The 16782-nt window shown below is 35.6% G+C and overlaps 1 protein-coding gene across 1 annotated transcript; it reads left to right on the top strand.

The window, feature by feature from the left end:
• The first annotated feature begins 10020 nt into the window (after positions 1-10020).
• Positions 10021-14568, top strand: LOC110779533 (mRNA cap guanine-N7 methyltransferase 2). The gene is made up of 10 exons (XM_021984029.2): positions 10021-10307; positions 10444-10538; positions 12013-12084; positions 12177-12286; positions 12653-12772; positions 12901-12993; positions 13318-13386; positions 13686-13774; positions 13895-13992; positions 14292-14568. The coding sequence occupies exons 1-10, from the start codon at positions 10067-10069 to the stop codon at positions 14430-14432; spliced, it is 1128 nt and encodes a 375-aa protein (XP_021839721.2). The 5' UTR covers positions 10021-10066; the 3' UTR covers positions 14433-14568.
• Positions 14569-16782: the final 2214 nt, after the last annotated feature.

Below are 16782 nucleotides of genomic sequence, written 5' to 3'. Positions count from 1 at the left end.
TTATGAGAAATATCGATTATCGAGGTTACTAATGATGCCACGAACGAAGCTCACAACAAGCGCAATATTCACGATGACGTCGTCCACAATGATGTTTTCCATGATGATTCCTGTGACGAACAATTTATAGAAGACCACGAGGAGATGATGAAACGATTAGGAACTGCAAGTACAATGTCAACTTAATCGGTCAAATATTCTCGAAAAACGAAATCGAACGAAAATGCATCACTATTTGAGAAAAATTTCACCCTGAAATCCACCAATCTATGACGGCAACCCGATTCGATGGAATTTGAAGAATGGACCAACAAAATGGATCAACTATTGGAGACTTTGCAATGCCCTGACGAATAAGAAACTAATGCCGTGTAGGAACGAATACGTGGAGGGAAAGAGCATTTATTCAACCTTGACCAATCATGAATGAAACAACAACAATTCTAGGGTTAATCATAATCCAACACGATCACGACATATGCAAGAGCTTACATGATAAAGGACAAAGATGACGCCAACGCTGATATTATTTTGATTTAGCTCTCTCTCGCTTTAGAATCGAACTTCCCTTGATTTTATGTTTATCGTCACATGTCATGTTATGAGTTTTCTACCCTAGATAGACTAGGCAAAGTTTAAGCATTATATTTTAGATGAAGTTAAGTTAAGCACGGTGAGAACTCAAAGATTTTGTGGATATGAATGGTTTTGAGGAATTTTGATGGTTGTGAAATCTTTAAGGATAATATAAACATTAGGAGTACCAAACGAGCATAAGGTTGTGGTTGACACTAATTAAGTTAAGATTATTCGAAGTTTAAAGTGTTAAAGTTATGAATAAAAGTGATTCTTGGGTTACCTTTCCGATGAATGTTTCGGTGTTTATAAGTACACAAGTCTAGTATCTGAAAAATGATTGATATGCCTTTATTAAGGAAGCTAAGAAGTTATACATGAATGTTATGAACCCCATGAGTTATGGTAAAAACCCCGTTTGAGTTAAAGCATGAATAAGATCTTGAGGATTTTACCAAAAGAAGTTATCAAGAATTAGTTATCAAAAGATTGAATAATAGAGTATCGAAAGAGCATGAGTTTGTATTTCCTAAGTGGCGAATCAACAATTAAATTGAGGTTTAAAGTATTGAAGTTATGATTGAAATCGATTCTTAGATTACCTTTTCGCATAACTTATAAGGATTGTTTTTATGTATTTATCTAAAAGGATGCTTGATAATCTCCATAAAGAAAGCTAAGCGAAAGAATTTAAAGTTTTGCGAAATGTTATGTGGAAAACATGATTTATGGTGAAAAATATGGAATTGAGTTTGCATAAAAAGCTTTAAGGATCTTACCAAAATAAGTTATTGAGAATTAGACTTTCTATGAGGTTGATGATATCAACGAATGTTATGAAGTTCGAAAAGAATTATGAATGATTGAGGAATGCAACGGAGTTAAGAAAAGAAATCGACAAAATGACGTGTCTGTAAAACCAGGTAGTCTGAACTAAGTTTCTGGAACCTAGATTGTTTCTGATAAAGGCACGTGTGATGGCTTAGAATTATCCTCCAAAACCCAAGGTCTGTCGACTTAAAATACTAAGGAACGAAGTTGCATGTCTAATGATGTAGTTCCTGTCACGTGATTGGACTCAAACCCCCGCAACGAACGTGGTCAACGAAGTTGTTTGACGCATAAGAAAAGACCGGAGATCGAAATCAAAACGAATCGAATAATGAAATTCAACGACAAGATTCCTGCAACAAAGAAGCCAATAGAAAATGAAAGCGAAATATCTCTAATTATTCGCCCACGAACAATATGATGTATGAATTACTATGTTTTCTATGAATGATTATGTTATGGTCAACCATGCTCGTTTGTTAGATCAAATAATTATGAATGTTATGCTTGAAATTTTCACATGAATTATGTCTCTATGTTATGGATTATGTTTATGCTGACATGATATGATTGTACTGGTGATCTAATTGTTATACATGGATGCCGTCTCCGATGGAAGTTCTCCTGAGCTCAGAGTACGAGATTGATATAACAAATGACTTTTACAAATTATTTGAGTGTTGAAATTGGTAGATAAATATTTATTTTCATTACATATACATATATTTTCAGAATTATAATTTTGCATTAAAAGTTACTATTTTCGGTAGAAAATATTTTCAAACAAGATATAACAAAGCAATATGGGAGCCTAGTCTGAGCTAACAATTTGCCCTTTTATGTTCTTTGCTCCTCGATCCTATTTTATGAAGTAAAGTGGAGATACTAAAGATGACGGCGGAATGTAATTAACCTTAATGACGATTAAGGATCAATATATAATTTTGCCCCTTTTGTATTCTTTACTCTTCAATTCTAGGTCTCGAGTTGAAGCGGAGTCATCAAAGAAGATGGCGGGATGAAAGCTAGACATTGTCGGAATTGGAATGAAATTGTGAGATCTTGGTTTTTAAAATAAATATCATACTTTTAATCGAATGTTTTTTATTTTCAACAAACATTTTATAAATCTAATTTTCAAGTTTCGAGGACGAAACTTTTTCTAAGGGGGTAAGAGTGTAATACCCCGAAGTTTTAAAATTTGATTTATCTTGCTTAATTATTTTTATGTAGCTTAAAATCGTTTTAAATATTAATTTCAACTTTATTTTAATTAACGAAGTTTTATTTCGCTTGAATTTTTAATAAAATTACACGATTTATTATTTTCAGATTCTATGATTTAATTTCAAAATTTATGAGCTTAGCTACATTTTTAAATCTTTATTATTTCGTAATTTATAAAGGGTTTTAATAATTCCGAAACATTCTTATTTTATTCGAAAACTAAATTTATTTTTCGTTAACGATATTTTTATAACGAATTAGTTTAACTAAACATTTCTATTTTTCGCAGTATCCAAAAATAACAACAAAATTTCAGACTTTTAGTCCAACCATGTGAAATTACGAAAATTCCCTTAGAAAATCAATATTCCATTTCTCTTCTTCTCTTTGCTCTCCACGTACAGAGAAGAAGGAAACCATTCCTTCCTTCCTCTCCTTCCCTCAATTCTGTCTTGATTCATCTCCTTGTTCCCCAAGGATTTCAGCTTCTCTTTCACTCTACTTGACTATACAAATCAATTCTAATTCCAATTGAATTTTCAACATCAAAAATCAGAGAAATTAAAACCAATTTTTACTCCCTTTTGCTCCTGCTCCGTGCGAACCACCACCACCCTCGGTGGCTGTTGCCACTGAAACCACCACCAATCAACGCCTCCTCCACCACCCACTGTCCGTCACCATCGCAGCTAACCAAAACCACCACCACACCACCGTTTCCCCTGCTCTCTCTCTCTCCCCTCTTCGCACCTCCCTGACTCCTTTTTCTTTCTCCTCCGGCGCACCACCAGTGGTGCGACCACCACCCACAACAATCTCCCTCGTCGGTCGAGTTTAGTTTTCTTTTCCACCTTCGCCGGCGAGCCACCTCATCACCGCACAAAACCCCTGTTTCTCTCCCTAGTTTTTGCCCCTGTTCATGCCTTTCTCCCTCCTTCCTTTGGTTGAAGCGCCGCCGCACAACCACCATTACCATCGCCGTCAATTTTCCCGGCGAACCTGAGCAACCCAGGCGTTGGCCGCCACCTTCCCTTTCCTTCTCCTCCTCCTCGTCCGTGCCCTGCTGCTACGCTCCGCCTCTCCTTTGCTCGACATTCAAAAGTCAGAAAACCCAAATTCTTACTTAAGAATCCTATTAAATAAAAAATAAAAGGGCTGGGCCCAATTCTAACCACTTGGGAATTGGGTGAGTTAAAGATGATTTATAATTTTCAGATTTTAATTCATCAATACTTATGTTTTAATAATTTTTATAATATATTTATTTACTAATAAATTGTTATTATTTTCAGGTTTAAGTATCAATTTTATGAAAATAAATTATTGACCTTATTTAACAAAAACGGAATTCAAATAATATTCTTGAAAATCAATTTATGAAATATAGAAATTTCGATTTATAATATTATGTTATTATGAAAATTATATTTTTTTATTAAAATTCATTATTTATAAAATTCGTTACTTATAAATTTATTATTTATAAAATATCAATCTTAGATTAATTATCATTTTAAGTACTAATTAAATAATTTAATATTTTGAAAGAAATTGACTCGGGGCTCAGGATGAACGATCCATTGAACGAAACGTATAAACTACGGTTGAGGTAACATCTATTGCTAACAACCACAATCCCCTTATGAAATGTGTTTTATGAGATAATGAAATATGTTTATAATGATGTGTTTTTATTGGATTGTGGGATATGAAATGTATTTATGAAGTGTGTTTTATGAATGATGATATTTAAATATGTTTATGAATGATTTTATAAGATGATGTTTATGAGTTATTAATAAGATACAAAACATGATAAATGCAAGTGTAACTGGTTCTGGCAGTTAGTGGGGTTACTATTTCTAGGTCGTGCACGTACCGCCGTACCGCGGGACACCCAACAAGGGAGAGTGCTCCTTGAGGGTTACCGCAAGCTAAAAAAAAAGAAACTAATTAGGTACGGGCGTATGTCCAACAAGGGAGAGTGCTCCTTGAGGACTATCGCAAGGTGGGAGACGTCCCGCAAGGCTAACTTGTCAGTTACCAAGTAAAATGAAGGTTTTATGAAAGATAATGGGAACTACTAAAGTTTCAAGTTATAAATGATGTTTTATTATGATATTTTTGTGAAAGTGATTTACTATATTCTATTCTCCCTGATTGCAAAGTAAATAAAATGAATTGAAATGAGTTTATGCTGTTGGGGTAGCATGTTACTGGGCCTCGGCTCACGATGTTGCTTTTGTTTTAGGTACGAAGAAGATTGTGGGATGCCTTAGAGTGAGGATGCAACCATCAAATTCACGATCGATGTTTTGTAAAGATAACTATGTCTCACGAGTAATAATGGATGTATTAACTAAACTCTAAGTTTAATTTCAAGTATCGAGTTAGATTTTAATATTAATGTTTAATCAATGCTAGAAGTATTTGTTATTAAAGTTTATTTAGTAATATAAAAAGGTTATGTCGCCTTGTATTTCCCACGAGGGAGATACGGCAGTGACGCTCCGACTAAATTAGGGTTTCCGCTGCTAATTAAAGATAATTAACCTAATTAATGGTGTTTAGAAGTCGGGGTGTTACATTTATGGACCAAATTTCTTTATTATCCTTTAATATAAATAACCTTAGCTCCTTAATTTTTATGGACCAAATTATCACAATGTACATATTTTAGTTTTCATTCCGTTTTCTAGGGTTTTATTTAGTTTTTGGTGAGAGAAAATGAGGGAAAATCAATGAAAAATTGGGGCTTTTGACATTCAAGGGTGACAACTTGTATTGAAGGATCAACCAATTAATCCATGAGCAATTTCTATCTCTCTCTTCATTTATTGCTTTATTTATTTATCGTTTTAATTAGTTTAATTATTTTTGCTTAGTTTATTTTCATGATTTAATTAGTTATTTTATGTCTTAGATTAATGTTTAGAATCATGTTTTTAGTTGTTAATTTCTTTAAGTTTCACTAGTTTCATGATTAGGGAGTACTCCAGTATTTTTATTAGGGTTTGGTGAAAACTCAATATTGATTGGTTTGGTTGTTTGTGATTGAAAATTAGGGATTTTCATGATTAAATTATTACATGTTTAGGCATTTCTTATGCATGTTGCATTTAACTTGATCAATTAAGTGTTCCATGATTGCTTGGAGTAGTCTAGTTGGGTTGGAAAGGGATTAAATACATAAACTTGACTAATTGGTTGAATTGGGATTTTGATTTACCCCGAATACGATAGGGTAGAACGGGAGTTCATCCTTGATACTTAGGAAAATTGTTCGCGCATCGGGAGATGGTTGGAGCTATTTGTGAATTCAATGCCTATTCATGTAGTGCTTGTGAATCTTCCCCGTTTTCAATTATCTTATGTCCATTTCATGATTTTTTGTTGTTTGACCCCATTCCCTAATCTCGTTTACTTTTGATTTCTTAGTTTAGTTTAATTAGTTTCATTCGATTAGTGATTTTGCAAAACCTTGTTTCGACCTAGCTTATCGATTGGTTAGCATAAATTAGTGCACCTTAGTCCTTGTGGATTTCGACCCTTATTTATGGTTTTACTTGTGTTTAGTGATTAGTTTAGGTTTTTGTTTGATTTAGGAAATCTGGTAACGACCTAGTTTTCCCCCGTGATCACTCATTTAGAAATGGGCCGAAGGCACCTCGAATATTCATCAATTGGCTAGTCCTATTGTTAGAGTGGCCACCTTTATTCTGCTCTACACTCGAGCCAGGAGGGTACTTGATTGGTTGGCCCTAATCCCCTTGGTTTGTATGAAACTCATCATGATTTGGGCCAAATGAGATAGGATTGACCAAATCTTCAGACTAGTAGTGGCTAACTAGAAACATCTCTCGCATACTCTATGGTGGAGTGTTGGATGATGAGCTGGGTGATTTAAGTGAGTTAGGGGAACTATATTGTGGTGAGGGGATGTTTATGGTGGGTTGGGGTGTATTTGTAGTGGGTTGAGGCTTATTCGTAGTGGGTTGGGGGTTAGTTGAATGGGTTATTTGGTTGGGATTTAATTGTAGATAATTCAGAAATAAGCATTTTAATTTTCTGCCCAATGCACTTCCCAGAAGAAGAATGACCTATATTAACCTTACTCGATTTGCGTGAAAAAAAAAAAGAATCTGTGAACTTACCCGCCCCGTGTTTTCTTGGAGGTAAACGTTTAATACCCCATAATAGTATTTACGACGCTTACGTATAAACTTACCCTTGTTCATTACACGTAAATGCTGACATGTAACTTTCTCGTATTGCGCGCTTTTTTTAATCTTCCCTTGCTTGCTTGCCACGTCGCTCCTCCAGATTGGCACCTCATTCTCCAACCCTTTCAGATCTTCTTCCATTGGGACTCCATGCTTTCCGGCGAACTTGCTTGCTTTCTGAAATTCCCGTTTCATCACTTGCTTGCATTTCCCTACATACCCCGTCCACGCCTCGAAATTTTGTATGTCACCATGATTACTGCTATTGGATGAGCTTCTAGTCAAAGTGTGAGAGTCAAACATATCTCTTCTTCTTCTTCTACGACTTGGACCAGCTCCATCGCCACTAGAATGGCCAGACCCATCACCTCAACTATCATCACCTTGACTAGATATTGTCACTTAACATTCCCTATGTATCAAGAAAAGGACATATGCCTAACTGCACCTATGTTGTTCTAAACTTATCACAGTTTGGTACCCCTCTAAGTCTATTTGAGTAGAGTGGGACATCTTCCCTCCTATACATTATCCTCAAATCACTTGCCTCCACAATCACACTATTTATTTCCTTTCTGATCTTCCCCCACGTCGTCGTGCATTCAGGCATATCATGCCCTATTTCCCCACACCTTTTACAAAAAACAAATCCTCCTTCATATCGGAAATCTATCCATACCGACTTACCTAGCTAGCATTCAAAGAAACAACCTAGAACTAGGTTTAGAAACCCTAACCCGGCCTAGGGCTCTCATCCACTTTTTAAACCCAAGAACTTGCGATTTTTCATCAAACTTCAAAATCGTTCCAATTTTCTCCACCATTGCCTTCGCTACCACCGGTGAATGGAATGTTAGTGGAATACCTTCACTTTTACCCACATTGTATCGTTTGAATCCTTCAATTTATCATAATTCGCGTTAAAGTGGATGATTTTAATTGTTAACATTTTATATTTATAAAATCATCAATTACGATAGTATTATTTTAGAAAAAGTTTATAAACGTTTTGAATGGAATCCAATCCATTATACAATATAATAATATTAGTATGACACGCCCTTTAGCATAAGCCATGAAGGCTTGATGAATGAATTATTCCACAACGTGTTATGGATATGTTGAATTATGAAACGAAGTTCGAATCCTGAAGCACAAAGTGTAATTGGGAAAAAAGAGTTTTATTTTTATTTTTTGACGGAGAGTTTTTATTTGATATATTTTGTTAATAATAAAATTTATATTTGAGGAGATTGTGTTCTAATGTATGGGATCGTTACATGTATACTGAAATTAAAATACACACTGCTTATTAACTTCATTTGTTATCCCAATGTATATAGAATTTTAGGTAGCTCACTATGATGTGCTGATACCCCCTGCTAAATTGGTTACTTGATCATCCTTACACTATGATAAACCCGTATTCTATCATACGAGGTGGAAAATGAAGAAATTTTTGCCCCTGTGATTTTTTTTCTTCCGATCATATTTATGAGTATATTTTATACAATTTCTAGAATCAAAATACACAACTTTTATGATTTCATGTTGTACAATAGCTTCAACATCCCATTATCACTTAATTAAGAAAGCAGCCATTGTCACTTCCAATTCATTATTTCTAGCTTTGGAGAAAGTGAATAATAACACATTGCCATATCGAGTTCTCTACTAAACCTTCTTACACCTAGTACATCACTAATGAAACAAGATTAAATCTTAATGAAACTCTCTTGGTAATTTCATCAAATAGGTTATATGCACTATTAAACGCATGCAAGTTTTTTTTAATGGCAGACATTTAGATGCTTCGAAAATGTACTACGAAACTCACGAACTCATTTAGATAGTTACGGGCTTCGAAAATGGAGGAAAGAAGAATGAGAATTAGAAATTGAAAGATGCTTCTAAAATTTTATATGCTATGAAAATGGCAGAAAATTCAAGCAAAAATATAAAAGCTTTATCTGCTTATTAAAGGAAGAAATTGAAAGATGAAAATGAAAGATAATATTAGTTTGAAGGAGAGAATAAAGACCATTTGATGTAAAATGGAGTTGAAGTGTTTGACGCTCAACCAATTCATTCTAGCTCAAGTGAAACAAAATGGCACAAATAGCTGGAATTTTTTGCCGTCCAAAAACATTTTCTGAAAGCTTTTAGGTGGTGTTTGGTTCGCGGATTTTAGTTATGAGGTATGTGTTTAGATTGGTCTAAGACCATACCATGTGTTTGTTCGAAAAATTTAAGAGTTTCAAACCCATACCTCAAACCCAAGGTATGGGGTTTAGAAACCTAGGGGGAGGTGTGTATGAGTCATACATTTACTCTAGGTATCAAATAAAAGGAAAACACTCATCCCTAAACTGAACCAAATACATGGTATTAAGTATCAACTTCCAAACCCATACCACCTAGATATCATTCCTGATTCCAACCCTATACCAGTGTGCGAACCAAACGCCCTTTACCCTTCTTTCTCTTAGTGGGGTTTGTGAGGTGGCAAATTGTAATTGCTACTCCGTACTATGTAAAATAGTAAAATACTTTTCACACCATGTGTATTCCTGACTATTCCGAGAGGGATGCTACATCGCTGGTAACCAGCGACATAACTACCCATACCCACCTTAAAATATATATATATATATATATATATATATATATATATATATATATATATATATATATATATATATATATATATATATATATAATTGGAAACATGGCCCACCTTTAAATAAATGTGTAAAAGTGTTGCTAACTTGGTATATACTGTCATTGGTAATATAAGTATTGTCATTGTTGTTTATATACTGTCATTGTTGTATTAAAATACTGTCACAATCACCCAAAAAAAGGAAATTATGTATACAACTGTTATGAAATATAAAAAGTAAAGAGACCACTTAAATGAATGGATAAAAGTGTTGCATATAAAATGAATGAGCAAAAGTATATATACAAGTATTATATAAGTATTGTCATCGTTTGCATAAATACTGTCATTGTTGTACTAATTACTGTCATTGTTGCCTATACATAATACTTTGTTTAACAATTTCAACTCTTAAGCGGAAATTACAATTTTATCCGGGTATGGAGTAATTATGTCGATGTAGCCTCCCTCCTATTCCGATAGATATAGATACTTGGATACATACTCCTCGTAGGAAGGGTGTGGACATACAGTATTTGACAACAGAATGACGGGATATGCTGCAGCAGCAGCAGCAGCAGCAGCAGCAGCAGCAGCAGCAGCACCTCCTCCCAAGATGACGCCAATGGAATCCACTCACACCCACCATCGCCTCTTCGACTTCGCTAAAGCTGCTCTCTTTAAGATCTTCCTTTTCCCTTACGCTACAGTCTGCGAGTTGTTCTGCGGCCAAGTACCAGACGTAGACAAATTCGACGATGCTCTAATTGGCCACTACATTGGAATTGGTATCATTTCTGCTCTTCCCAAATTTTGTTCTCCTTTTTATTCAATATAATTGCATTAATTTCAAACCAATTTTTATTTATTTATTGATTTTTGACCCTACATTACAAATTGGGACTACCTACATAACTTTGTTAGATGTGGAAATGTCTGGAGTAAGCCAAGTTCAAGTGGCGTGGGAGAGTCAGCGTAAAGATTATACTTCACAGTTCATTGAGCTTGACCCTTGCGATGTAATCATTCTTTCTCTTTTATTAATTGTTTTGTTTTGATTTATTTTGTTGTGGGGTTTCTTCGATTTAAGCACTATCAACATTTTTCATAAGACATTTCTAGGTTCCAACGATTTCTTAATAATCATTGCCGATGTTAAAATGGAATATCAAGTGAATGTTCGGGTTTTTTTGGTGCAAGGATTTGAAAAGTATCAATGAAAAACAGCAATGGAGCTTATAAGTTATAATAAAGAATAAGAATCCACGAGTTAGTGGGATGAAAATGAAAACTTCAGGAATATGTGTGAGTCTTGTCATGTGCCTCATAACTTATGAGTAATATGTGGCAATATAAGGAGTCTCTTGAATTGATCAATTAGGTTTCACCTAAATTAAAGTTCAAAATTGTTGTAGGGCATTTAAGCTTGTTTTGGAGAATGTTGTACTAGCCTCAACTTCATTGATGTTTGGGGAAGTTTCCTCTTAAGTGTAGGTCCTTTTGGCATTGTGTTAAGCACATCTAAGTATGTGCTATTGAAAAATGGATGTGATAGGGAGTGTTTGGTTGGGTATGTAACAGTTTCAAGGAGGATACTATTCCCGTTTCCTTTATTTGGTTTGTAATAGGGTGGAAAATAACTCTCTCAAATTGAAAACATTTTCCTTTTGAAAGCAAGGGAAAAGCATTTTCCTCTCTCCTCCTCACCTCCCTTTACCTCTCTTCCCATCAATCCTCACCCTTCCATTCCCATATTCTTCTTTCTCTGTAACTTTTCTTCTAATGACACTAATAAAGGAAAAGTAGTTTGAAATGCGTTTTCCTTCAAAATATGTTTTCCATGAAAACCAGTTTTCATTGAAAACATCAAACCAAACGGACCCTCTTCTTCTTCTCTTCCTCTTTTGGTGATGTTCAAGTTCTGCAATGGTCACATTTTAGGTTCTTGGAAGTCATGTTCTAGAGGGTGGACATGCCTTCTTGTATGTTTGTGATGTCTTGTGCGTGCTTTATGTACGTATGATGGCCCTGAAAAACGTGAGAACTAATTTAATTGGTTAGTTGTTATACGGAGTTGATGGTACTCAGGTGTGGGTCAGTTAGTTTTTGGTACTGATTTTGTGGTTCCTTTCTTTAATGCTTAATCTTGTTGCCTCAACATCCACCTTTTCTATTGCTAATTTTATATAGATGGTGAAAGCTCCCGTTTTGGTGAGGGAATTTGTGTGAGTGTTGGCATTAGGGAGGATTGATACAAATGGCACGTTATAGAGGTGAGGCCGGAACTTGTTTTGTTCAGTGAAATATGAATCAGTTTGCACATCTTTTTCCATGAGATGGCATGATATTGTGTGGGAACTTGTTTCAGCACATGGGTCTTTTGATTCTTTATTTGAAGGTTTTTCAAGATGTATATGTGCGTTTTGGGAGGGCCAAGGATGTAATGCGGTTTATTATATTGTAGAAATTTCTGATCTTTGATCACCTTGATAGGAAAATTTGGCACCACATTTGCTGGACAAGTGCAACACAGTTGATATTGTTTGCTGCATGCAGCATTTACAGGTTATAACCTGAAATTTAGGCTTTCAGATTGGTTAAGCTCATTTTAGCATAATTGTTTTAAATAGGGATACATTTGATTTGTTGCTTGGCAGATATGCTTCACGTCTGAAGAGAGAGCAAGGATACTTCTACGTAACGTTTCGTCTTTGCTGAAACCAGGGGGTTACTTCTTTGGAATTACTCCTGACTCCTCCATGATATGGTATGATGCTGTGATTGCTGAGTATACCTTCATCTTTCTTTTCAAATTTCCTTTGGTATGAATTACTGTTACTGTGTGTTACCCTCTCTTGCTTATGATTACCATCTAGATGCTCTTTTTAAATCTTCTTTTGAGGGTTCCTCTGCTGGTGTAGAAGCCTAAAGCAATCAAGGATGATCTTTTGATTTTTTTTTTGTTTAAATCAAATAGTATCGGGTTTTCTTCTAATTTATGAATTTTCACACATAAGGTCTGTTTGCAATACCTCTTTCCCCTATGCGCCTCTTGCAATCTTTGGACATTATCACAAGTTGCTGTCAAATTTCTTTGAGCATAAGTTGTACTTTGCTTATTTTTTGTGTACAGGGCAAAATATCAGAAAAATGTTGAAGCATACCATAACAGAAGTGGAATGAAGCCTAACATTGTACCAAACTGCATTAGATCAGAGAGCTACATGATTACTTTTGAACTAGAAGAAGAAAAGTATGCCTAAACTTTGATGTTTTTGTTGACTTTTTCATTTTGAGTTATTAGTACAGAAGAAAATAAAGGTACCTTGTTCATGTCTCTTTTATCAAATCTATAATTTTGTCATCATCCTAACTTGACAGGTTCCCATTATTTGGAAAGAAATACCAGCTCAAGTTTGCTAGTGATGTATCTGCAGAAACACATTGCTTAGTTCATTTCCCAAGCTTTATCAGGTAGATATCGCAGAAGCTAAGCTGAGTGTCAATGTTTACTTGGTAATTAGGATCTTACTGATATTTGAATTGCTGCATTGCTATGGTTCTGCTAATGAAAATAACTGACAGCATGGCTACTAATAGTTTTAGTCTAAAATGTTAATTCTCTGGTTTGGGTGAAACAAATTCTTCTTGGGTTTGGGTTTTGTAGCCTAGCGTAGTGACTTCTGCCAAGTGCCAAGTGGCAAGTGTAACCTGATTGCATGGTGTTTGCTATAGTTTTTCTTCCTCTAATAGAATGTGAAGGATGCCTACTTAACTATTTGTTTGATTTGATCTCAGGTTGGCTAGAGAAGCTGGTCTTGAGTATGTAGAGATTCAGAATTTGACTGAGTTTTATGATGATAACAGGTGTGTGAGTTGACCCCTAGATAATTATTATTATTATTATTATTATTATTATTATTATTATTATTATTATTATTATTATTATTATTATTATTATTATTATTATTATTATTATTATTATTATATTACACTGTCTAACTATTAGTGATATTTTCAAGTATTTTCAAGTATTACTCCATCCTGTGAACTTGGTTGTATTCAGTTTCATAAAGAGTAGTCGATCATCTGGCTTGGTTTAATATCGTTTCTATGACTTCCCATCTCTTTTTGCCTTACGTTTATATCTTTGTTGTTGAGGACAGAGCTCAGTTTGGAAGCTTAATTTTGAAATTCGGTCCAAGTCTGGTGGATCCTCGTGGAAGACTTGTTCCTCGCTCATATGATGTGTTAGGTGATATGTTTGTTTGTTTGTACATTTTAATTTCTTTGGGTTGAGATTATGCCTGGATATTCCATAATTATATTCATCAAAGCTTTTTGTTTTTTGTTTATCGTTTGTTTTCCCATCCAGGTTTATATACAACATTTATTTTTAAAAAGCCGGACCCAGACATGGCTCCTCCTATTACAACTCCCGTATTGCCGGATGGACCTCATATTTATGATGAGGCAAGTATAAAACTAACTCACAGGAGTGGATTTTAGATTTTAGATTTTAGATTTTAGATTTTAGATTTTAGATTTTAGATTTTAGATTGATTCAGTAATTTGATTGTAAGGTGCTGCGTTAAGGGATCTTAGGATGTCATTTGGTGGATAAGTGGGTGTTGTACTACTACTAGTTACTAATTACTAATTAGTAATTACTAAGTAGTACATACTAAATATGTAAATAAAATTATAATGTTGATGGTTGATAGATGTAGCATGGTTTTTTAAGGTTTCTTGATGGGGTTTTGATGTAACAGAGAGAATGGCAAGGAAATACTTGGAGAGAAGATGATGTTAATGGTACAACAGAGGCGCCTCCTGGTCTCGGCAAGATTAGTGATCAAAAGGGGATTTTAGGTCCTGGCCCTGCTGAGTTACGCTTCCCGGATGCCATATAACACCAACTCAACTCAACTCAACTTTGTTTAACTATGGACTTGTCATTTCGTCACCCTCATCTGCACTCACATAAACCTGCCATTGTAAAATTCATATGTAAATATTTTCTTTATTAATGGATCTCCATTTTGCTAATTTTATTCCTTGTTAACTTAAATCTGCCCAAATATTTTAACACTCTATTCCTCCTGGACTCATATTGTTTAGAAGACCCACTATCACCATCAATATCACCATCAATATCACCATCAATACTTGCAAGACTCACACTCTCATTTGGGCTCCTCTTAATCTCTCTCTCATAAGTCATATGCCACATCATGTCGCTCCAAAAGTTAAGAGCCTCTCACAATTCACAAATATCTTTTAACTCATATATCTTACTTAATATTCTAGCGCACAATGTAGTTTATGCCGATTTCAAATTTCAAATTTCAAATACTATTTTTTAACCTAAACAGACAAAATATATTAATTTAACTTAATGTTTACAAAACTAGGACTAAAATCACAGATTAGGATTTAGGACCCCTATATGGAGGCCACCACTTACGTGCCCTAACACCAAGTCTAAAAACATTCACAACAATACCTAAAAGGAAGAAGCCTATATCAATATATCATACATCAAAAGGAGCTTCTTCAAATGAAAGATATGGGTGAGGCAGATGTGATTTTGGGAGTGAAAATTATTAGAACTCCAAATGGCATTTGTCTCAGCCAAGCTCACTATGTTGAAAAGCTTCTTAAAAAGTTTGATTCATTTTATGTCGATTCAATCAAGACCCCTTATGATATAAGCATTCATTTAAAGAAAAACAAAGGTGATCCTGTTTGTCAATCTGAGTATGCTAAAATTATTGGTAGTGTTATGTTTCTCATGAACTATACTAGACCTGACATTGCCTATTCTGTAAGTAGATTGAGCAGGTACACCCATAACCCAAGCAATGAGCATTGGGGTGCGTTAAGGCGATTGCTTAGGTACCTAAGGGGTACCATGGATTGGGGATTGCACTGCTCCAAATTTCCAGGAGCATTGGAGGGTTATTGTGATGCCAACTGGGTATCTGGAAATGATGAAGTCAACTCCACTAGTGGTTATGTCTTCACCCTAGGGGGTGGAGCTGTCTCTTGGAAATCCTGTAAGCAATCTTGTACTGCTATGTCTACTATGGAATCTGAGTTTATTGCTCTTGAATTGGCAGGTCATGAGGCAGAATGGTTGAGGAACGTGCTTGCAGATATTCCACTGTGGGGGAAGCCAGCTCCTTCAGTTGCACTTCATTGTGATTCGCAATCTGCTATTGCCGTGGCAAACAACCAAGCCTACAATGGAAAGAAAAGACACATTCGTTTGAGGCACAAGGCTGTCAAAGAATTGCTGTCAAGTGGAGTGATATCACTGGACTATGTCAAGTCCGAAAAGAACATCGCGGATCCGTTAACGAAAGGCCTATGTAAGAAACTAGTTTTGGAAACGTCGGAGGGGATGGGCTTGAGGCCCATTGGATGAATTGTAAGGTAATGAACTCCTACTCACCATGAGTTCAAAGGGGAACATTATGTAATAATTCAGAAGCACAAATTTTATTTTCTGTCCATCCCTTAGATGTTTATGATGTGCTTGCTATTATTGAACGAGGTTGAGCATACGGCTCTTAATGAACCCATATCCATATTTTTGGTGGTGTGATGTAGCTCACACTTGATGGGATTCACCTACTTAGGTGTGGAAGTGAGGCCGCTTCCTATGAGAATTGCATGGGCTATTCTCTAGAGCACCTATGAGCATCCAGGTTATGGACGTATGGCCAGTATAATGCGTCACTTTTATTGGCGGAGATTCAGAATATCATACATGTTCAATTGTGTGCTTTGAGTAATGAGTTTCTAACCCCCTATTAAGTTCAATACGAAAGTCACTTGGTAGGAAAGAGATTCTAGCTTGAATGTCACTAAGTGTCAATTCAAGTCGCAAGACATTGACACCTATTCAATTGTTTGTTTTGCCCAGAAATTCAATTCTTTTACTTCTTTCTTTTTCTTCTCATCTTCGGACCTGTGGGGGATTGTTGGAAATCCTAGTGAGAAAACAAAAGAAAATGAGTGGGAAAATGTGGGAATATGAAAAGTCCCACATGGGAAAAACACAAACCATATTCAATGTTTATATTTGGGGGTTTGAGGGAAACATTTGTTTAAGAAAGCATGTGAGTGGCATGGGTGGTCACAACACACACACGCGCGCGCGCCGGGCCGGGCTCGGGCGAGGGCCGTGGGCCGTGGGCCTTGGGCCTTGGTACTTGGCGAATGCGGTTCGCGGGCGTGGGGTGGGTTTTGTGGGCC

The sequence above is a fragment of the Spinacia oleracea genome, chromosome 4 (assembly GCF_020520425.1).
Source record: "Spinacia oleracea cultivar Varoflay chromosome 4, BTI_SOV_V1, whole genome shotgun sequence".
NCBI classification, from domain to species: domain Eukaryota; kingdom Viridiplantae; phylum Streptophyta; class Magnoliopsida; order Caryophyllales; family Amaranthaceae; genus Spinacia; species Spinacia oleracea.
Note: the sequence above shows the minus strand (reverse complement) of the source record. Positions and strands in the feature narration are given on the sequence as shown.

Bases quoted from the DNA above. Each gene is read 5' to 3' on its own strand.
- LOC110779533 (XM_021984029.2), top strand. From the start codon at position 10,067: ATGACGGGATATGCTGCAGCAGCAGCAGCAGCAGCAGCAGCAGCAGCA. The intron at 10,308-10,443 runs GTATCATTTCTG...TAACTTTGTTAG, and splicing joins TGGCCACTACATTGGAATTG to ATGTGGAAATGTCTGGAGTA. The intron at 13,775-13,894 runs GTGATATGTTTG...TTTCCCATCCAG, and splicing joins TCGCTCATATGATGTGTTAG to GTTTATATACAACATTTATT.